Raw genomic sequence first — 23,816 nt, forward strand, 5'->3', positions numbered from 1 at the left:
GGTCCGGAACTACCTGTCGTCCAATGTCTGAAAACAGTTGTTTCACCTACTTTGTTCAGTTTCGTAGTAACTCCAGACCTATTGCTTTTTCTTGTCCAGCAGTGGGCGTCTCAAACGCCTTATGGAAAACCGTAGATTGTTTTATAAATGCTATTCTCTATGGTTAAAATTCACCTCTCTCTCGGATACTCCTCGCTTACTTCTCAGGAGATGGTGATGGGTCATTTCTTCTGGCGGAACCTCTAGGGACTACAGCCCGAACTCTGGCGTCGCTTCAACCCAGCGCACGCAGCGTTCGGTTTCTCCCGCGCGCGCCTCCCCCCCGCTTCGCTCCTCCCATCTCTCCTTCTACCCACCGCCCCCCACCGCCTTCCTCGGCGGAGGCGCTGGCGTTCCGCGCGCCGGCTCACCGCGCCTGCGCGGCGTATGGACGCCTCACGCTCCCGGAAGTGGGAGGTGTCCATTCGAGTTTGTGTGGTCGCCGCCGCGGGAACGGTAGCCCGGTAATTTTTCAGCGGAGAAAGGTGAGGCTTTCGGGCTTGGCCGAGTGAGAGAGCGAGTGGTGGGCTCCAGCAGCTCTCTTCTTACGTGACACGCGGCATGGAGGATGAGCAGAGCTACCAGCCCGGCGGCGAGGCCGTGGCTCCCGCGCGGCGCGGCTCGCGGGGGTCGGCGTGCGGGGAGGAGGCGCAGCGCCCGAATTCCGAGGTGAGAATCCGCCCGCGCGCCCTTGTCTTCGAGGGTTTCCCTCAGGAACCTCAGCCCGTGCGCCCTGGGGCCCCAGCCCTGGCCGCCTTCCCTGGCCCCAACTCCGGAAGCCTTTACTCGGGGGTGGTTGTCAGTAAGCCCCTTCTGGTCCCAGTTACTGTCTGGAAATGAGTAAACAGCCCAGACGAGAAGTATGCGAACCGCGGTTTTATTAGCTCTGCGTGGGAACTCTGCTCTAAGCATTCTGGGCGCACGGTTACTGTTGTCATTCTCTGTAGCCCTAATCTGTAGCGGGTAGTTGATGTATTTAGAAATAGCACCACAGCTCTAGCTATATCACTTCTTAAGACCTTTAAGCCCAGCTCCCAGGCTTGGCAAAAGGAGATTGTGCCTGTTAGCTGGAGCTTCGTCTCTGGTTTTCGCCTATTTACAATTATCTCATATAAACGTAATGTATGACTGATACCCTTAATGAGTTTGATAGCTCACCGATGGATCCTAGTTACAGTGGCAGAGTTGTAAAAACCGTCTTAAAACTTCTTTATTCATCTTCTTTGACACATACAATTATTGTTGACTGGCGCTGCAGAGTGTGAACGATCTAATACTCGAATTGGTCATTTTCTGTTAATAACATACAAATGCGGAGCACCTCATAGTGTGGGTACTTGCAGGAGGCTTCCTAGCTCTTGCTCTTTCCGTCTACAGCCCATTCCCCACATAGCAGGTAGAATGAGCTTTTAGTAACATGAATCTGACCGGTTTCTCCCCTCCTGAGTCTTCAGTTTGCTGCCCACAGGACCTGGCTCCTTTCTCCATTGTTAACTGCACCTTGTACAACTCTTCCCTTTTGCTCTCAGTGCCCAGCATACTCGGTTTTATGGCAGATGATCTTTCTTGTTAAGGGTCTTTGTGTGCTTCCTTTGCTGTGCATGCTCTTCCCCTGGGTCTTTTGCATAGTTATCTGCTTCGCCTTATGATATTACTTTCAAAGAGGCCTCCATGTCCCTTCTGTCTAAAGAACCGCTCTTCTACCCCACCATCCCTCTTCAGTTTGAGATACTGTCAATAACATCATCAAGTGAGTCGGTTTAAAAATAATTTTAAAAACTTTATTTTTAATGAGAGAAGTGTGATTGAATACACTTCATTAGATTTGGAAGTCTTAAAACTTTGAGATATAGTGACTTAAGGCCTGAGTTTATGTTCCTAGTTGATGTTAGTGACTATCATATTTGTTAAAAACCTGTTGTTGGATGCTTTTAATAAACAATGATACAGTCTTTTTTTTCAGGCTCCAGAAAGCAAAATATTTTGTTGGATTTCAGCTAAGTAAATTTTCATTATCTTTGATGTCAGCAAAATTGTTTTTGTAAACTAATAGGTGTTGCAATTTTATATTTTTAACCAAGTAGGTTCAAATTTCATCAGAACTCTTCTTTTGGAAGGATTGTAACCAAGTTTAATTCTGCTTCTAAGTTTGTTTGTTTGTTTTTTATGTGTAGATGCAAAGGCTTTTTTTTTTAAATAGGTAATGAGCAGGTTTTCTTTTTTTTTTTGGCAATAAAATAATGGAAACACTTCCAAAACATCTATTTTCCAAATGTTCTTGCCACAGAAGAGGTTTCTCTTGATAAGCAGTTACTTGCTAAGTTATTGTTAAAACATATTTTTTTCATCTTGAAACAAATAGGGTTTATTTAAAAAAAAAAAACAGGGTCTTCACTGGTGGCGCAGTGGTTGAGAGTCTGCCTGCCGATGCAGGGGACACGGGTTCATGCCCCGGTCCGGGAGGATCCCACATGCCGCGGAGCGGCTGGTCCCATGAGCCATGGCTGCTGAGCCTGCACATCTGGAGCCTGTGCTCCGCAACGGGAGAGGCCACAACAGTGAGAGGCTCGCGTACTGCAAAAAAAAACAAAAAACTTTTAAGGATCAAGCTATTAATCCCTTTCTCATCGCAGAAAATGACAGCAATTTTGGAATACCATTTTGTAAAAGGAAATATGTAACTCATTTGTAAGTTCAATAGCACTTTTAAGTACTTTACCAGAAGATAGTCAGCCTCCATTTGGTATAAAAGATTTTCATGGTCAATTCCATATTGTAAAGATTCTCTCATTTGGGATAATATAAACTGTGCAACCATTTACTGGGACGTGTGAAAATTGCAAAATGTCACAGTATCATGAAGGTGAATATTCTCCCTTGTACGGTAGAGTCTGTCCCTACTTTCCTCATTGTATGGCCAGTACTTTGTGACATGTGACAGATGGACACAGACATTGGGGAGGGCACCATTATCAATCCATGTATTACTTAGTAAACTAATTTTGTGTTTTTGTAGATTAATAATACATACAGGGTTTTAAATATTTTCCTTCTGCTCCTTAGTGTGTTGTCTTAGTGGATTTTCTTTGGAAACCATTAGTGTAGACCACAGTTTGTGAGGACTGGACCTTCACCATGTCCTAAACTTCACTGAAGGAAGAGGGCTAGGGTTGGACCCAGGAGAGGAAGCAGAACTTTCTTTATAGAAATCGTGATTTGTAGCATATCTAGAAGAGGCCTAAGTGTTACTTGTGGGTAATATTTGTAGCTACAGTTTTAGACAAGAATTAAGCAAGTGAGTCAGAGGGAGGATTTAACCAAGGAGAAAATTTGCTTAAATTAAGTGAGACATTTGTTTTGGTAGACAAACTGTTACTCGTTGTTGACCAATTTTAACCCAATTGAAGACGAAGTTTAAAATTCATTGTAAGTGTAAAGACAAAGGATAAATCAGGAATCCTGATTAAATGCTAATGATAAAGTAGCCAGGCATTGTAAATTTAATATAGTATTGAAAGCTAATTATTTTCTTATCTTAGTCAAATATCTGTGTAATAAAGTTTTTAAAACATTGGTCAACAAGGAACTTCAATATAATTATTCTTCAAGGGACTTGCCTGGTGGCGCAGTGTTTAAGAATCCACCTGCCAATGCAAGGGACACGGGTTCAAGCCCTGGTCCGGGAAGATCCCACATGCCACGGAGCAGCCAAGCCCGTGTACCACAACTACTGAGTCTGCGCTCTAGAGCCCACGAGCCACAACTACTGAGCCTGTGTGCTGCAACTACTGAAGCTTGTGTGCCTAGAGCCCGTGCTCTGCAGCAGGGGCCGCCACTGCAGTGAGAAGCCCGCGCACCGCAACGAAGAGTAGCCCCCGCTTGCCGCAACTAGAGAAAGCCCACGTGCAGCAATGAAGACCCAGTGCAGCCAAAAAAAAATAAATTAATAAAATTATTTAAAAAATTATTCTTCAATTTATGGACAGTTCATACATTGGAATTCCTGTCCTCTTTCCTCAGAGGAGATGGGAGAGAGTAATTCTTAAGTATTCTAGCACAGTATCTGCTAAATGTGTGTTGCATTAAATTGAGAGCTAAGAGTGAGAAATAGTCCCTGAACCATCAGGATCAGTTCCAACTCAGGGACTGTGTCCTATCCACGGTTATCCCTCCTTAATCTGTCATTAAAGTTCACATGGGGACAATGTGGTAAGTTATAACTAAGTTAACAAGCTTTAGTATGGATTGCTAGTAAATTCCAAAGTATTTTTGAAAATTCTGTAACATACCTAATATTTGTAACGTTGCATGTGGAAAATAACTTGTAAATGAATCTTTGGAACTTAACATATTAGTAATTTGGGACTACCTGTGGTGTGATTAGAATCAAATTATGTCTTCTTAACATGGATTTTCATTTAAGAAAGGAGGAAAGGTTTATAATATAGTAACTATAGTTCTCCTGAATAACTGATATATGTGTAACTTTTGGAAATTGCGTGTTTTGGAACTGAATTTATTTCCTTCTTTGCCTTGGGTACTAGCAAGCTTTGAATCAGGTTTCTGGTCCCTTTAATTTTTATACTGGCCAATTTCTGTTAACTTTGTGAAACGAAGTCAGGTTAAAAAATTCTCAGGAAGGCACTGATGTATATATGCGTAATGTTGTAAAAGTTTACTTAAAAATTGGTTCATTTGTAAATTTTAGAATACTGCTTGTGAAAAGGTCTGACCTGCAGTCTGTGATGGTAATTAGTAAAGTTACCATTTATTAATAGCCATGCTGGGTATGGTGTCATGAACCTGATATACTTGATCTCATTTAATCCTTATAATAATCTCTCCCAAATACTATTTATCATTACCAATACCAAATACCATTTGAGACAGTTATTAATATACCTTATTTTATAGATAAGGAAACTGAAGATCAGAGTAATAAGTAATTACCCAAGGTTATGCTACTATTAAACAATCAGCTGGCTCTGTACTGAGGTTGCTCTGACTCCCAAAACCAGTGCTCTTTTTACTTAGCTTCATTTCCTGTAAGGAACCTCGTGACTGAGGAGAGCAGGGTAAATTGTATTGGAAACACATCCTCGTTCTTCCTAAGCACTTTTTATTGAACATATAGCACAAAGAGCCCTTAGGAGTTTGAATATTTAAGATGTTTGTACTAATTATAAACTTTATATATATATATGTATTTTTTGTGTGTGTGGTAGAAAAAGCAGCGATGGAGACTTGATGGCCAAGAAACAAAAGGATCTAAGTTCATTACCTCCAGTGCAAGTGATTTCAGTGACCCAGTTTACAAAGAGATTGCTATTACAAATGGTTGCATTAATAGAATGAGTAAGGAAGAGCTCAGAGCCAAACTTTCAGAATTCAAGCTTGAAACCAGGTAATTAAAAATAACTTTTTAAAATTATAAAAGTAGTACATGTTCATCTAGAAAATCTTGAAAACACTGAAAAATATCTGTAATCCTATTATAAAGAGATAACCATTACTAACAATTCAAATAACAGCTATAATTTACATTCTTATCCATGAATCTTTGTGTGACTCTGATTATTTCTGTCAGTCTTTTAGACAATAGAGTAGTATTGCTGAGTTAAAGTTGATGAACGTTTTGATCATCTACCAGAAGTGTATAGGAGTATCTATCATTTTATACTGAGTATGTTTAAAAAAATTTTTTAGTTGATCATTTGGTTGATAGATAATTATAACTTATTAACGAGATTGAGTATTTTTCCTTTTTCTTGTTCATTTGTATTATTTTTATAAAGAAGATTTCTTCGAAACCAACCAAACCAAAAAAAATCAACTTTTACCTACTAGGAAGTATTTTTTTCTTCTGTTTTAGTTTCTAAAAATATGCAGTATGATAGTAAGTGTTATGTTTAACTGTATATTGAATGAGAAAATAATGCAGCTTAGCCAACTCAGGAGTGTGTATGTGTGCATGTGTGTGTATCTTCAATGAGATGTATACATACTTAAGTTTTAATAACTTTTTGTGAAACAAATCACTTTATTTTGACTTGGGGCATGGGGCAGGAATGACCTTTGGGATCCAGAAAAACATGTAGCTTCTTGATACACAAGAGAATTGCCAGGCATCTAGAAAAAAATAACTACAGGTAATAGAGGAAAACTTATTGTTTTGAGGTCCCCCTGAATCCTTATTCTCTTATAAGCAGTATTCCTCCTCTTTGCTTTAAAGTAGAGCTTCGCTGCTTTTCAAAAGAGCACACATGTATTTTTTCCCCCTTCTCGATTGTCTACTCCATAATTTGTGAAGAAGATTTTTACCTCCTTTCCCCCTGACTCTTTCTATTCTGGGAATACAACGTGTAGCCTACTTAAGATTTTCTGGGCAAAATGTGTGTTCTTCCCAGGTGTGAAGATCAGTTGCTCACTCCTGACTTATATGGGAGCTAGAGAGATCAAATGTATGTTTATACATTTAGTCAACAAACACTTACTGAATTGTAAGTACTTTACTAGGTAATAATGTTATAAAGGTAAAACAGATCTACTCCCTATTTTGGAAATCTCAGTCTTTTAGGAAAATACACAAACCAATAATCACAATACAGAGTGACCAGAGCTGTATTGAAGGTCTGGCCAAGTACAGCATGAGAATGCGGAAGAGTCTGTCTCAGGGATTCAGAAGTGACATTTGAATTGACTTAAAACAGAAAAGGGAGGGGGAGGGTATTTGGGGCGAAAAGAAATCAAAACTCCTAATTTCTGTTTGTATATTTTCTGCTACATGATCTTGCTTTTTCTTTGAACAACCAAAGCTATGGAACAGGAAAGCATGCCCCATTTTCGGGACGTGCCCTGTATTGTGTTTTGTCTGCAGTGTGCAGCGTACTGTGGGGAGGGGGAGCATCTGAGGAAGATGATGAAATGATAGGTCGTAGCCTAGTGGTGAAGGAACTCTGTGCTAAAGTCTGCGCTTTACCTTGTAAGCAGAAGGGAGCCACTGAAGTATTTCAGCAGGAAGGTGGTGCTAGTGCCTAGCTCTCGAGCAAGGTGAAGAATGAAGAGGAGGGCTGTGATAGGGGAGACATGTGCCAGAGTCCAGGAAGCTAATGGGAGCCCCACCGGAGAGAATTCAGGAGAACCAGATTCTGTATGTTTCTCTGAGTTGGAATTGGCAGAAATGGTGATTGTTTGGATGTGGAGGGGCAAGGGAGATGTTAAAGATAAAGTTTTCTCTCTGGAGTAACTGGTTGGTTATGTGTTTATGTTGTCATTAGGTTTGCAGACAGCCTTTTAGTAAATAACGTTTCACCTTTAGTAAACTATAGTTTCTTCCAAAAAAGAAAGAAAGAAAGAAAAGAAATTAAGACAAAGCAATCCAAAGCTGTCCCATGACGCAGAGGTCACGCACAATACCTTAATATGAAAGGAGTTGAGGGTTTCCTTCCTAGAGGTCACGCACAATACCTTAATATGAAAGGGGTTGAGGGTTTCCTTCCTAGGTTTTGGTAGTTTGGAAAATCTCAAGCAAATAAACATTAACACATTTTGTCTTAAAACAACTTGCTGGTTAATTATCAGGATTTTTCATGGATAAGATTCCTTTTTAGTGGTAGTTTAGAAAGGAAAACAAAAAGTTAGAAACATTTTTTCTAACGGTCACTAATTAGTGATGGGGCCAAAATGCCTTCCTTGTCACTTCCCATTAGTTACAGTTTTTAGATCCTCTTATTTTTACTACCATTTTGAATTTACAAGCCCTTACAGGACTCAACCAAGTAACAGTGAAGGAAATCTAAGTAATGGTTGCAACTTTTGATTTTTTGAAGTAATATATACTGTTTGACGAACGAATGTGACCACCTTTACCCACCATTGTCATAAATTTAGAACAACTTTGCCCCACCTCCCTTTTGTGGAATGTATATTTTAAAAATACCTGTAAAACAGAAATCTCCTGAATCCAATTCTACCCACGGTAAATGAAGAAATCTAATTGCAATTGAGATTCTACTGACTATGACAGTGTTCTTCTGGACATGGTTTATTCTAGGGTCTCCTAAATTAGTTTTCCTAGTTAAATAGCTAAGAGACATTCAACTTTATATACTACTAGGCTCATAATGCTTTCAAATTCATGTGGATTTTTTTAGTTGTCTAACTTACAAAAGCCAAAAGAAAGGAAAGAGAGAGCATACTATGTTCAATTTTCCTGAATTTTCATTCTCTGAAATTTGTGTTTGGTCAGCAGAATAATTCAGCATTAATTTCGGTTTTTGTATCATGTATGTCATCTTATTGTATAAGGCAACAGGGCTGTGTAGGTAGTGTATGCCAACAAAGGTTATGGTTTGAGACACCAATATTTTATATATCGTACTAGAAAAACGAAAAGGTGCGTGTGAATTAAAATATTGATGCTGTATTAAACGTTCTGTTCTAATTAGTTCTTTGCTAAATTAGCTTTGCTTTCTTTACATTTATTTTGGCTAACATTTGCTAAATTATGCTGGGATAATGCTGTCAGTGTTCAACCCAGTGCCAGCAGGTAAGAGTTCAGATTCTTGCCTGTAAAATTCACCTAAGCATTAATTTTATTCTTATTTTCCTTAGAGGTGTAAAGGATGTACTAAAGAAGAGACTGAAAAACTATTATAAGAAGCAGAAGCTGATGTTGAAAGAGGGCAATTGTGCTGACAGTTACTACGACTACATTTGTGTTATTGACTTCGAAGCCACTTGTGAAGAGGGTAACCCACCTGAGTTCATACATGAAATAATTGAATTTCCTGTTGTTTTACTGAATACTCATACCTTAGAAATAGTAAGTGAATTGTTTTATTTTTAGCAGCAGCTATTCTGGGGTTGGCTACTAAGGTCCCATTTGCTGTTTCGGCTAGAATTAGAATTCTAAAGAGGGGGTGTTTGCTCTTGCTGCATGCTTAATAGATGGGCTATAATAAAATAATTTCAGGGTCTGCTCCTCTCCTTTTCCAGTACCTAAAACAAATAAACAAACAAAAACCAAAACTGATGCCTGGTCCTTGTCCCAGAGATTCTGATTTAGTTGTTCCGTGGGGCCCCTGGCATTAGCTTTTTTTTTAAAAGCTTCTCAGTTGGTATGCAGTCAGGGTTGAGAACCACTGTGGTAGACTAATGTATACTCTGATCTATAAAAATGATAAGGTATAGAAATTACCTTTCAACTTAAAACTAGTTAGCTTTCTGGTGAAAAGTTTATGGGGGAAACAACTCTTGTAACCTTGGCTTCTAAGCCATATAACGTATTTGCTTTAGATACTCATCGTCAGTGCATTGTTAGTTTAGGAACTCAGCAGGATCCCTCCAAATTAATACTGTTTGCCTTGTAAATCCTGAACAAGGATTATAACAGCTCATATACCCAGAAGTACCACGTCCTTGGTATCCCCAGTTGCCACCAACACACTGGGAGTAAGTATAAAAAGGCTTGGTGCATTAAAATGCATACAGTTTATTCTTTCTGTTGTTTGAAGCCTCTTTTAGTTATAGTCTTAATCAGCCCATTTATATAATTTCCTTGTCCAAAGCAGATTAAAGGTCAGTAAATTAAAAGAAAAAAATGACAGCTATGAAGGCAAATCATCTTGCATAACTCACTAGATCTTACTTCCTCTCTCTCACTCAAGGACATGGCTCTAGACCTTCTCGTCCCTCATTTAGACATGAATGATTCATTGCTTTCTACTATATCGTTCCCATCACATACAAACTTGTTATTTTTCACACCATAAAAAGCCTTCACTTGATCCCACTCCCTGCCAGCTACCCCGTGTCTTTGTTCCTCTACAGCAGGTTTTTTGTAAAAGTTACATACGCTTCTGTCTGTTTCCCCCCATTCTCTGTTAAACCCATACCACTTGTAGGTTTAATTTATGTATTCCAGCCCATCACTCCACTAAAATCACTCCTCGGTGTCATCTTTGACCTTTACCTAAGTCCTGGTGGAATTGACCACTGTCTCCTTCAGGTGACTGCCAGAACCCCTCATTCTCCTGCATTTTTGCCAGCCTCACTGGGTTCCCCTTCACAATTTTCTTCGCTGGTTGCTCCTTCTCTTCCCAACTTCCTAATATAGGATGCTGTAGGTTCAATCGCAGGCCCTCTTCTCTATATAGATCCTCTCCCTTAATGATCTCGTCTATCATCTTGTTCCATAGCTTTTAGAAACTACATGCTGATGTCTTCCAAATACATATCTCCAATCTCGTCCTCTGTCCCAAATCCAGACTGTTACTTACGATCTCTACTTGGACATCTAAACAGACATCTTAACATGTCCCAAATTTACCCGCAACCTGTTTTATCTTCAGCCTCCCTAGCTTGAGGGCTAGCAACTCTGTCTTTCTAATTGCTCAGTCCAGAAACCTTGGAGTCATCCTTAACTCCTGTTTCTCTCACATCACACATCCAGGCCATCAGTGACTTGTTTGCTCTGCCTTCAAAATATATCCAGAACCCAGCCACTTAACCACACTACTATGACTGTAGTCTGAGTCCCACTGATTTCTTGTCTGGATTTGCTGCTTTTGTTCATCATTTAACCAGTCTCTGTTTCTATCCTTATTCCCTGCAGCCAATTCTCAACCTAGTGACCAGAGTGATCCTTATAAAATATAAGTCAGAGCATTTCACTCCTCTGCTCACGACTCTTTTATGGCTCCCCATTTAACTCAGAGTAAAAGTCATATTCCTTATGTGATCTGGCTTCTTGTTACCTCTGATTGCACCATATTGACCTGCTTGCTGTTTCTCAGAAATTCCAGGCATGCTCCACCCCCTCACCTCCCAGAGCTTTAGCTCATATTCCTTTCCTGCAGAGATCTTGCTGCTAATTCCCTTCCTCCCTCCTGTCCTCCCTTCCTTCCTCCCTTCCTTCCTCCCTTCCTTCCTTCCTTCCTTCCTCCCTCCCTCCCTCCCTCCCTCCCTCCCTCCCTCCCTCCCTCCCTCCCTCCCTTCCTTCCTTCCTTCCTACCTTCCTACCTTCCTACCTTCCTACCTTCCTACCTTCCTTCCTGGCATTCCTTAACTCTTGCCTTCTAAATAAAGTCTAACTGGTTCTCTGTGCAATAGTGTAGCTTGAATACCCCACAGACCCAATGTTTCTGATCCCTCTTATCTACTCTACTTTTTAAGAACCCTCATCACCTTTTAACTTACCATGTAATTTATTTAAGTGATTATTAAATATTTGGTCAATGAATGCATAGTCCTCTGGCATCATTCTGTTGAAAGTATTAAATAGCAAATACAATTTTATTAACGTCATACTTAGTAGTACCTGCTTATAATGGTAAGGGAAGTTGCAGCATATTTTTTTTTAAGATTTTCATTTAAAATTATGAAACAAAATGCTGATATTTAAAAGGATAGACTTCATTTATCTATGAAATTCAATTAAGTAGAGTTTTTCCTTTTGCAATATGTCTGGTAAGTAAAGAACATCTGTAGCTTTTGAAGTTCAAATGTTCTTTGCTGTTCTTTTACTCTTTTATAATTGTTAGTAACTTGATAATTCATCTGCTTAATACGCTAGTGTGTAAAAAGAATTTTATAAACATGATTTTTCTTAATTTTTTAACCTTCTACTATAAGTAATATTCTTTGTCTTTTTCTCCATAGCTACCTAGTATTAATAATTGCTACCGATAAATCTTTAGGCTTTGAAATTGTCCTTAATTTTTAACAAGTGACTTAGTGTGATCTGGTTTAGGGAGGCAGCATTGGGCCAGAGGAAAAAATGCTTAGAGACCTGAGCCCGATGATAACCATGCCGTCCTTACTGAGTTCACAAAGTTGTTGTGAGTATAAAATACGAAGGCAATCATGAAAGCTTCTTGAAGAGGTTAAACGTTGCTAAAATAATTAGTAGTATTATTGCCCTTTAAATGACTACATATCATATAGTTAAATTTTCATTATTCAGAATTCAGTTTAGTGGAATCTTAATATAAAAATAAGGACTCGTCAGGAGTAAATGGGAGAGCAGGAATCTGAACTAATTTATTTGTAACTGCAGACTGGCATTTCTTCAACATACTACATTATTTAAAAAGCTCTTAATATCTTGAACTAGAGGTTGCGTTAATAGGCTTTACAGTTTCAAAATATTATAAACAAAATCATTGACATTTTGCTCCTCTGGTTAAACTTTGGCTTGAAGACTTGCTTTTAGGTACTTGTTCTATCTTAAACTTTTTTAAACTATGAAGCATAATTTTTTAATTAAAAAATTAGAGTACTTTGGGAATAGGGCATTATCCTTAAATTGTTAAAGCTCTAGACAGGTCTGTGCCTTGAGCCATCTATAAGATTACAACCTTATGTGGCTGACTTAGTCACGTTATGTATCATGTATCTTAAGTCATAGAAAATACTTTAACTTGCTGTCCTTCCCTTGTAGGAAGATACGTTTCAGCAGTATGTGAGACCAGAGATTAACACACAGCTTTCTGACTTCTGCATCAATCTAACTGGAATTACTCAGGTTATAATTCTGTGTTCCTTTTTCTAGAGTTTGAAAGAAGTTTTGAAATTAGGGATTTATTTCATAGTTTAAAAAAATTATTGTTGTAAATAATTAAATGTGATACTTTCCTTGCTTGGTAAAGATCTTTTGTATTGTAATATTTGAAAAATAGAAAAGCACATTTTACACCTGGTAAGATTTTTTTTAGCCTTTCCTTTTAAGGAGTTGTAATCATTTCATTTGTATGGAGCATTAGTGAAGGAAATGTTAGTTACCATGTTGAACTTGGAGATGAAGTTTTAAAATGTATCTGTTACAACCTGATTTTATATATAGCTTAATTTTTTTTAGGCCTCTGATTTTTGGTTGTATTCTAATGTGGTAGGCCCTTTGTTGATTTATTTAGTTCCTTTATTCATTCATTCAACAAATATTTGAGGGCCTGCTATAATATTCAATATTGGCCAAGCTACGGTGGATACAAAGATGGTCAAGGCAGTCTCCTCAGCTCACTTAACAATCTGTAAGTCGGGGACAGACAGAAAAAAACACTGGTCACGGTATGGTTAGGAAGACTGACAGTGTTTCATTAGGGTGTCATGGGCATCTGTAGAAAGACCTCCCTCTGACAGAGGGAAGGGAGGGCTGTCCTGGGCAAAACTCAAGTTGGTGAACTTGGGCCGAGTCAACGATAGGTAAATAGGTGGAAAAGAATGACTGGGCAGGCATTTCAGTTGTGAAGGGCAAAAGTGTAAGTGGTTCGGGATGGTTCAGGTGTATTATGGGCTAGTGAGAAAATGGTCGCAAATAAAGCTAAAGTGATAGAGACGAACTAGATCATGAAGGGTCTTGTGTGTCTTTTTGTCTGGAAGACCTTGGGGAGTGTTTGGAGGATTTTAAGTATGCGAGTGATGTGATGGATCATTCAGATGTGTAGTATGTTCTGGAACGATGTGAGCTTTGAGATAGGGAAACCAGTGTAGAGGGTCATGGTTTTCAGCTGAGGAGAGATTTCCCTTTTCTCCCCTCTGGAGAAGCAGTAAGCCACTAGGTTGAGGCCTGAAAAAAGAGAACCCCTGAGGATTATCTTAAATCTTAATCTGGGGAGGATTATATACTTCAGTTGAAAGCAGTCCCTAATACTTGGCTATAAACAATTTTTAACTGTCTTAAAAATGGAATTTTAGGTGAATCTTAGCCTAGGAAACCATGAAGAGTTTAAAAGATCATAGTTAAGACTTTCTCCTACTGTTTCTTTCCCTCCAGTGTTTGTTTCTGGGTAGGACTACATGTAACTACCCAGATTTTTATATATTTTACTTTCATATCCTCAGGATCAGGTAGACAAAGCTGATACCTTCCCTCAGGTACTGAAAAAAGTCATTGACTGGATGAAATTGAAGGAATTAGGAACAAAGTATAAATATTCCATATTAACAGATGGGTAAGTATTAAGGAAATTTATCTTTTTTAATCTACTTTTTAAGATTAAAGATGTCCTAACTCATCCAACTTTTAGAATAACCACAAAAAATATTATTTACTAAAGGAGTCCCCACAACAGACAGTAGTTTTTCTTTTACATTCTTATTCCTGGTTAAATTTTAAGTCCTAGATGTCAGAGAGAGGAGGGAAAGCAGAGATAACAGTCTGATCCAGTGCTAGAAGAAGATTAAATATTAATGTATAAAACTTAAATGACTTTACTGAAACGCTGTTTTTATCAGGACACTTCCTTGCTCAAGAAAGTCCAGACTCTTCAGTCTGGCTTTCAAGGCTCTGTTGTCTAATCCCACCCTGCCCGTGTAGCCTAATCCTCCTGCTTTCTTTTTTACTCCAGTCAGGCTGGCCCATGAACCACACGGTTTATCCTTCCGCTCTGTACCCATACAGCTTTCCTCTCTGCTGGAAGGTTCTTTTCCTTGACTCTTCTTTATTATTACCCAGAGCCTACCTCATATTTTATTTTGGACACTGCAACTCACGTTGACCTTTTTCTTGAAGCCTTACAGCCTCTGGTATGTCCCATTCATGTTGGCATCTGACTAAATATTCTGATGTCTAAACTTCATGTGTGTAAGACTTAGGTTTGCAAGGAGATTCAGAGCAAGGATTTTTGCTACTTGGTAGTCTTTCATATTGCTTACTATAGTGCTGAGCTCAAAATTATGCTCCAGAAGCATTAGTTAAATGAAAAGCCAAGTGGGGAGATGAGAGAGATTAAAACAGGATTAACAGCATTGTGCTGAGCCACCTCCTATACCCTACGCTATTAAGGTTGAAGAAGAAAGTCCTAATGAACTTCTGTTTCAAATTGTGGACAAAAGCTGATGTGTCACCTAAGTGAAGGGTTTAGAGGCCCTCAGGTGCAATAGGAGAAGAGCATTGAATTTAGGCCTATCATAATTGTGCTTAAAAATGGAAGTTTGGGAAAACGTTGATGGGCCTCTTTAGAAACCTGTTCCTGATTTTCAACATGAATGAGCAGTGTTCGTGCTAAAGTACACAGGTGTTTCTGTCATAACGTGGTGTGTGCAATTCTGTAAAAAACCTCACATTCTGGGACAGATCATTCAAAATCTGTGCAATTTTGTAACCAGAGGACTAACAAAAACAATAATTGATACCCCCAGAAATAATTTGGACAGCCCAGGCAAGCTTCCCGGGGTCTGTAGAAGGCACCTCAGAGGATGTTACAAAGGCACAGAAGCCAGAGGATTGTGGGGGCAGGTGCTTGTTTTTAATTTTCTTAAAAGTACTCCTGTTGCTGGCACAGCGGCCGAGTTGAGAGCTTTTTCTTTCCTGCTGAAGGTTATAATTTCTACTGCTGCAATTCTGACTCCCTTTGCCAAGGAAAAACCACATATGAGGCAACATAACTTCTACATGATACAGCCAGGATTCTCCTACTTAACTACATAGGTTGATTCGTGTTGTAGAAACATATGCTGTGGCAGAGCAAATTGCATTCTAACTACTTGATATCAGCTACGTTTGTTTCTCTCAAGTATTTTGTTCATTTGTTTGTGTTTTTTGTTTTATTTCAAAGCATACCCTCAGGGAACTTCCTAATGTGATAAACTTGGCATTAAAAGTAAGCTGAGCAGTTATTTTAGAGTTGTAAAAAACAAAACAAAAAACTCGACAAGAAAGAGGTGTGCCTAGGTAATCAGAACCATAAAAATGGTCAAGATGAGCCCAATAAGAATTAGACAGTTTGTCAAAAAAAATTTAATATATCCAACTTCCACTTTGCTTTTATTTTTTTTTTTAAATTTTTTTTGCGGTACGCAGGCCTCTCACTGTTGTGGCCTCTCCCGTTGTGGAGCACAGGCTCTGGACGCGCAGGCTCCGCGGCCATGGCTCACAGGCCCAGCCGCTCCGCGGTATGTGGGATCTTCCCAGACCGGGGCACGAACCCGTGTCCCCCTGCATCGGCAGGCGGACTCTCAACCACTGCGCCACCAGGGAAGCCCCCCACTTTGCTTTTTAAAGTTTGTTTTTGAATTATTATTTTGGAGGAAGAGAAGTTAATTTTCTAAGCTTGATGTTATGTGTGAATATAAGAAAGGTGATGTGTAAGTAAAAACAAATAGAATGACTTAAAATCCTCATTTTTAAGAATGGTATAGCATTTATTTAATCCAGATTTTTTTCCTCTTTTGATTTAAGTTCATGGGATATGAGTAAGTTCCTGAACATTCAGTGCCAGCTAAGCAGGCTCAAATATCCACCTTTTGCCAAAAAGTGGATCAATATTCGAAAGTCATATGGAAACTTTTACAAGGTAAGATTTCTATATTGATTATACTGCTCTTGATAAATTTATTATATTTTGCATGTACATAAAGTTATGATTTACTAGGTACTTTTCACAGAAAAAGGTTATATAATTAGTTGTTATTCTTCAGATTCCAAATAGTTATGTTCATGTGAGTTTAGAAAAATAAGCTGTATTCCTCACTCAGCCTGTTACTTAAATAGGGTAACTATATATGTATGATCTCCAGTAACAGAGGTTTGAAACTGTAGGGGTATTCAATATCTGGATTGTTTGTGGAACAAATGCTCCCCACTGATTTTTCATTCTAATTTTATCAAAGTTAATATGTGTGTGTAGTGTAAATTTTTAAAAATAATATTGCAAGTCTCATAACAAATGGCAGTCTTCCACCATGGCCCTCACCAGTACTGGTTCCTATTCTCCCAAACACTTTTAACTTTTTAAAGTTGTTTCTTCTCATGTTAACTTTCCTGTTTCCGGATTATATATTTATGCTATTTCTTGAATTTTCAGTCTGAGGTATCTATTGAGTTCCTGCAATGCAAAGTGAAGGTTCAGCACCATTAAACAGCTACCATTCACTTTTCCCCAGATTTAATAATTGACTTCTTTAGTTGTTTTCTTATGCTGTTACTCCCCATTCAAACTGTAAATCACTTTTCAGTACTCAAAACACTCAGGTGGTGTGTCAATTTTTCTTTTTTTTTTTCTTTTTTTTCCTTTTTTACCTTGGAGACTAGCTTTCTGGAACCTTTAATCCTGTTCTAATCTGAGCTGTTCTTCAGGCTTCTTCAAAAATCATCCTAGAAGATTTCCTTTGCTTCTCTATCACATGTTAGATCTTGGGTCATCTTTTTCCCTTTACAACCACATTTTGGTGAAGCACATCCTTTCCTGAGAAAAGGTGCTTTTCTCTCAAAACATTTTTTTTTGTTTTTTTGTTTAGCATTTTAAAATTGAGAACTATGTGTACAGAAAAGTGGCTTTTGACAGGTTGTTTTTAGAGTGAAATCCCTTGTAAATTCCACCCACTTAACCCTCTTTCTTCCTCCTAGAGCTTCTGTAATCCATACTTTCATGGGGATAATTTTCTTGTTTTTCTTACAGCTTTATTTTTTAATTATTATTTTTATACATCTTTATTGGAGTATAATTGCTTCACAATGCTGTGTTAGTTTCTGTTGTACAGCAAAGTCAGCCATATGCATACATATGTCCCCATATCCCCTCCCTCTTGAGCCTCCCTCCCACCCTTCCTTATAGCTTTAATATTTATATGTTGATCCTTATAGCATATGGTTTAGTTTTGCCTGTTTTTGAAAATGATATAATTAGCATCATACTGGCTGTATTGTTTATTTTGCTTTTTTCCTCAACATTATATTTGAGATTCATCCTTCTTGTGTATATAGCTGAAGTTCATTTATTTTACTGCTGTGTAGAATTCCATTGTGTTGGTTTATCTACTTTGGGTGGTTTTTGGTTTGGGGCTTTTTATGAACAGTGGTGCTATAAACATTCCTGTGCATATCTTCTGGTGCCTTGCATGCTCATTTCTCCAGAGTATAAGCCTAGGAGTTGAATTGCTGGGTTATAGAATATGTACCACATTGAGATTACTTGATAATGCAAAAATTGTTTTCCAAAGTGGTTGTACCAGTTGGCACTCTCACAAGAAGAGTGTGTGATTTACTATTGCTCCACGTCTTTGCCAGCATCTGGTATTGCCAGTCATTTAAAATGTTTGTAAGTGTGGTGGATGTGTGATGACATCTCATTGAGGTTCTGATTTGCATTTGCCTAATTACTGATGCAACTGAGCTCCTTTTCCTATGTTATTAGTCATTTGGATTTCTTTCCTTTGATTATATTTGGTAAATATTTTTTCCTTTTTTGTGGATTTTTCACTAATTTTGTGGTTTCTTAAAAAAAAGTTGGTTATGAAAAATTACAAACATATACAAAAGTAGACAGATACAATGAACTCTCATGACTCAGTTTCAACAGTTATTAACTCATGACCAACCTTGTTTCATCTATAACCCTACCCACTTTACCCTTTCCTTATTATTTTGAAGAAGATCTTAAACATTATTTCATTTGCTTTGTAAACATTTCATTATGTAACCCCCAAAAGATGACTCTTTAAAAAACATAACCACCACCATTATCACACCTAAAAAAATTAACAGTAATTCCTTAATGTTATCAAATCATCATAAATATCATAAATATTTTGTTTTCTTTTACCCTTTGTGTGTTGAATGAGGATCAGAATAAACTTCACACATTTGCAGTTGGGTGACATGTCTCGTAAGTTTAAAATTTTTTTTTATTATTTTTTAAAATAAATTTTATTTATTTTGGATGCGTTGGGTCTTCGTTGCTACGTGTGGGCTTTCTCTAGTTGCGGTGAGCAGGCTTCTCATTGCAGTCGCCTCTCTTGTTGCGGGGCACGGGCTCTAGGCACGTGGGCTTCAGTAGTTGTGGTGCGTGGGCTTCAGTAGTTGTGGCTTGAGGGCTCTAGAGCCCAGGCTCGGTGGTTGTGGCGCATGGGCTTAGTTGCTCTGCTGCATGTGGGAACCTCCCGGACCAGGGCTCGAGCTTATGTTCCCTGCACTGGCAGGCAGATTCTTAACCACTGCGCCACCAGGGAAGCCCCAAGCTTTTAAATTTATAAATTCCTTTCCCGCCTCCTTTTTCCCTTTAGCAGTTGTTTCCCCCCCGCCCCCAAGAACCTGAGCCATTTGTCCTATAGAGTTTCCCATAGTCTGGATTTTACTTGTTGTATCCTGTGATACAGTTTCAAATGTGCCTCTGTCCTCTGAATTTCATATAAATTTGTAGGGGCTGATCAGCTTTAGATTCTTTTCATGCTACAACTCCCAGGTGGTAATGCGTTCTTATGTAAGGGGTCTTTCTCCAACCTTTAACTTAGAGGAATAATTTACTTATTCTAAGGATAATTATTAACAATTACTAAAACCATAAAAGAATTTTCAGGTCTGCATAAAAACATCTACAGCTCATAGTACATTAGAGTGATCAGAAAGTTTTAGATACGTTAAGGCAGAATTGCCCGTGCTTTTTTGAGTAGAGAATTACATTTTTCTGTGGCTCTGTTTATACTGGTGCGTTTCTTAGGCTGCTCTGTCCTGGGTGGTCCCCCTTGTACTAGATACCAGTTATAATGCTGATTAGCAGTGTAAGTTGAGGAAACTTACATTTTCCTTTTGAAAAATTTTCTTCTCCTCTTCCCATTTGTATATTATATTCTTTGGAGAAATGTCTATTCAAGTTCTTTAAACCAGGTTGTTTGCTTTTTTTGTTGTTGAGTTTTAGGAATTCTTTGTATATTCTAGATGGTAATCCCTTTCCATGTATGTGATTTGCAAATATTTTCTTCCATTCTGTGGGCCGCCTTTTCACTCTCTTGATAGTGTCCTTTGATATATAAAAGTTATAAATTTTGTCAGTCAAGTAAAATAATACATTACAGAAAAATACCATGCCAAAAAATTAGTTTGGGTTAAATTTAGATGTTTAGAACAATGCATTTCCTTTCATAAATTATTTGTTAAGTTATAAAACTGCAAACTTTTTAGATGTTTTAAGGATTCCATCTGTTTATATGTATTTTTATCTAAAACTCTAAGATCATTTTTTTAAAGCTCTGAAGGTTTATTTATTTGCTTAATTTGACCCAAGAGTATTTGCCCTTTGCCTAACTTTATTTAGCTATTACTGTTCATTTTCAGCTTCTTATTTTTCCACTTCACTATGACTTAACAGAATACTAAAGAATTATTTACTGAGCTGTTTATTTTTCAGGTTCCTAGAAGCCAAACCAAGCTGACAATAATGCTTGAAAAACTTGGAATGGATTACGATGGGCGGCCTCACAGTGGTCTTGATGACTCTAAGAACATTGCCCGAATAGCAGTTAGAATGCTGCAGGATGGGTGTGAACTCCGGGTTAATGAGAAGATGCATGCAGGGCAGCTAATGAGTGTGTCCTCTTCACTACCAATAGAGGGCACTCCAGCGCCACAAATGCCGCATTCCAGAAAATAACAGCATTTTTGCGCTTTTGCCCGTGGATCATTCACTCTAACTGGAGCTGCTACAAAGAGGTAGCAGATGAATACTTATTGAATTAGTCCTGCAGTGCAAAATTTAAGCACCTTAATCATTTAAAATCTTGTTACAGTTATAGATATATGCATATGTATGTGAACAGATTCTGTGGGGAGGGCATATTGAATTCTTTGTTGAATTCTTTGTCACCAGCACTTTTGATATGAGCAGTATTTGTTACACAGTAACAGTTCCTGCTTAGAACTGAATTTTATAATTTAAGGTGTCCAAGATGTGTTCCTTTTGGTTTTAAATTACAGAGGTTTATTGGCTCTCCCCTTGAATGTCATACCTTATTGATGTTAAAATATATAATGTGTTTCTACATTAACACATCATTAGATCAGATCATTTCTTAAAATGCAGAAAAGATTGGAAAGGTGGGCCTTATCTAGCCTTTGGGTTTTAAGAATGTCAGTGTCCTTTTGATTTTTGAAATGTATATGTGAAGGTCAGTTGTGAGTGGTGAATTTCATAAAGTACTTGGTACACATATCTGCCTTTGTTTTTTTTTTAAATTTATAATTGGAAGATTCATGATAGATTATAGGGTCTGATTAAAAATTCAGTTACTAATGAGGTTAATGGAAATTCAAAAGAAAATACCATTTAAAGGAATATAAGGGCTACAGCTTGAACTTTATAATACATAGATAAATCATTGGGATTTTTTGGATTCGGTTTTTTGGTTCCCCTCCCCCTTGTGACATATATCTATCTGCCTTGTTTCTTAAGTCTAAGAGAGCATGCTTTGAATTAGATTTAAAATTAAAGGTCACCACTTAATTTTGCATTTGTATTCAACATTATGAGTGAGGTTAGTAAAGTCGAATAATGCTTTCTACCATATCTTACATTTCTTTACTAAAAACTGATTTTACACAGTGACCACTAAATGTTGACTAGTTAATTCTTAACTAATTCTAAAAACAAAAATGTGTTTATGGAGTTGAGAAAGTAAAACTCTCCTTATCTAGAAGCTAAAAATACATGTTTTCAGAATTGGATTTCCCCCTATAGCTTTCCTAGAACAATTTCATTAACATTGTTTGCTTCTTTTCGTTTACTTCCTAATAGTAATTGTGATGCTACTTTATTTTAACGATTTATACATTATAATCAAATGAATTTTATAGAGGTCTTCCAACCCTGGTGCATAGGAGAAAAGTAGGCATTTTTCTTGGTATGAGAATTCTCCAGACACTGCTGTAGCTTTTTTTTTTTTTTTGCGGTACGCGGGCCTCTCACCGTTGTGGCCTCTCCCGCTGTGGAGCAGAGGCTCCGGACGCGCAGGCTCAGCGGCCGTGGCTCACGGGCCCAGCTGCTCCGCGGCATGTGGGATCCTCCCGGACCAGGGCACCAACCCGTGTCCCCTGCATTGGCAGGCGGACTTTCAACCACTGCGCCACCAGGGAAGCCCAGTGCTGTAGCTTTTTAACTTAAAAGAATGAATTTCTGCCTTTGAGCAGTAGTTATAGAATCAGCATAATAAAAAAATAAGTGGATAACAGAAGGCACAATGGTGGACAAAACACACATTATAGTAAAACAAGGACATCTAGATGTTTTAGGTTTAAACAGGAAACTCTTGGGGTAAAACGGGTATATGCTAAGATTTTTGTGAATCCCAAATAGCACCATACAATATACCATAAAGTATTACTGGACATTTTAAAGCATTTCCTTCAAATCCTTACAGAGCTACTGTGCCAGGGCCAAGTAGTAGAAAATAGGAAATCACTAGTGAGGTGTGGATGCTGGGCAGTCCACTCACACTCCCTAGGCGACTTTTTCACATAGCCACCTCGCCATAGAATTCAAATTCATGCTGCAGCAAAGCTGGAATCCTCTCTCACCAGCTTCCAGGGTTGCTCACAAGAGGTAAAAACTGCAAGTGGGAAATCTGACTATGGCAAGGAACCACTACATTGCCCTCCTCCTTTATTTTGTTTTTAAGTCAAGCTGCTAATCTTTTTGCCTGTTTTTCTTTTTGCCAAGTACCCAAGTGCCAACAAGCTCATTTTATATTTCTTTTTAAGACCTTCAACATTATAAGCTCTCAATATCCTTTTGGCTCAACCAAATATTTTATTTGGTGATGCTTTACTGTCCTGATACATTTTTTAAACTTTACTGAGGAATAATTGACAAATATAATGTATATGTTTAAGTATAAATGTAGTGATTTGATGCACATTGTGGAATGGTACCAAGATCAATTGACACATCACCTCATTTAGTTAGCTTTTTTTTTTTTTTTGATGGTGAGAATGCTTGAGGTCTACTCTCAGCAATTTTCAGGTATACAGTACGGTACTATTAACCATAGTCATAATGCTGTATGTTACATCCTCAGAAAATATTCTTTGCATAACTGAAAACGTGTATCCTTTGACCTTTGTTGCCCCATTCTGCTGTCCCCAGCTGTTGGCAACCGTCGTTCTATTCTCTGTTTCTATGAAATTGGTGCTTTTTTTTTTTTCTTTTTCTAGATTCCATCTATAAGTGATACCATACAGTGTTTGTTTTCTCCGTCTGGCTTATTTCACTTAAACCTCCAGGTCATCCACATTGTCACAAATGGTAGGATTTCCTTCTTTTTTATGGCTGAATAACATTCCTCTGTGTGTGTATGTGTTTGTGTACAATTTTTGTTCAAGGTATTTTTTGAGTTCCCTTTTGACTTCTCCTTTGAGCCATTAGTTGCTCAGAAGTGTGTTGTATAATTTCCACATATTTGTGGACTTCCTAGCTTTCCTCCTGTTATTGATTTCTAGTTTCATACCGTCGTGGTCAGAAAAGATACTTGATATGATTTCAACCATCTTAAATTTGTTGAGACTGTTTTTATGACCTGTGATCTATCCTGAGAATGTTCTTTGTGTGCTTGAAAAGAATATGTACAGGTGTACCTCAGAGATAGTGCAGGTTCGGTTCCAGACCACTGCAGTAAAGCGACTATCACAATAATGTGAGTCACATGAATTTTTTGGTGTATTTACAGTATACTGTAGTCTATTAAGTGTGCAATAGTATTATGTCTTAAAAAATGTATATACCTTAATTAAAAGATACGTTATTGCTGAAAAATGCTAACCATCATCTGAACCTTCAGCAAGTCTTAATCATTTTGCTGGTGGAGGGTCCTGCCTCGATGCTGATGCTGCTGACTGATCAGGGTGGTGGCTGCTGAAGGCTGGGGCGGCCGAGACAGTCTCTTAAGACAACAATGAAAGTTTGCCACATCGATCGAATCTTTCTTTCACAAATGATTTCTCTGTAGCATGCAGTGCTGTTTGACAGCATTTTACCCACCTTTCAAAACTGGAGTCAGTCCTCTCAAACCCT

General features: G+C 38.2%; 1 protein-coding gene across 4 annotated transcripts; it reads left to right on the forward strand.

Moving 5' to 3' along the window:
• The first annotated feature begins 401 nt into the window (after positions 1–401).
• On the forward strand, positions 402–23,051 carry ERI1 (exoribonuclease 1). 4 transcript variants are annotated; one of them, XM_089903694.1, is made up of 8 exons: positions 402–708; positions 5,265–5,443; positions 8,653–8,863; positions 12,482–12,565; positions 13,882–13,991; positions 16,220–16,334; positions 18,601–18,644; positions 20,163–20,274. In XM_089903694.1, exons 1-7 carry the CDS (start codon positions 601–603, stop codon positions 18,634–18,636), a joined length of 843 nt encoding a protein of 280 aa, XP_089759820.1. In that variant the 5' UTR covers positions 402–600; the 3' UTR covers positions 18,637–18,644; positions 20,163–20,274. The 4 variants fall into 4 exon arrangements, 3 of the variants coding, with proteins under 3 accessions (XP_089759820.1, XP_022426833.1, XP_089759821.1); XR_016391157.1 differs by lacking the exon at positions 18,601–18,644 and adding an exon at positions 22,961–23,051 and having other exon boundaries at positions 404–708; positions 20,163–20,464; XM_022571125.2 differs by lacking the exon at positions 18,601–18,644 and having other exon boundaries at positions 405–708; positions 20,163–23,051.
• Positions 23,052–23,816: the final 765 nt, after the last annotated feature.

The sequence above is a fragment of the Delphinapterus leucas genome, chromosome 21, assembly GCF_059928025.1.
Source record: "Delphinapterus leucas isolate spDelLeu-1000000601 "Yukka" chromosome 21, BTC_Dleu_Yukka2, whole genome shotgun sequence".
In the NCBI taxonomy this organism is placed as follows: Eukaryota; Metazoa; Chordata; class Mammalia; order Artiodactyla; family Monodontidae; genus Delphinapterus; species Delphinapterus leucas.

Excerpts from the sequence above, each read along its gene's own strand:
- ERI1 (XM_022571125.2), top strand. The coding sequence starts at position 601 with ATGGAGGATGAGCAGAGCTACCAGCCCGGCGGCGAGGCCGTGGCTCCC. Across the intron at positions 8,864-12,481 it reads ATACTCATACCTTAGAAATA|GAAGATACGTTTCAGCAGTA; the intron begins GTAAGTGAATTG and ends CTTCCCTTGTAG. Across the intron at positions 12,566-13,881 it reads ATCTAACTGGAATTACTCAG|GATCAGGTAGACAAAGCTGA; the intron begins GTTATAATTCTG and ends TCATATCCTCAG.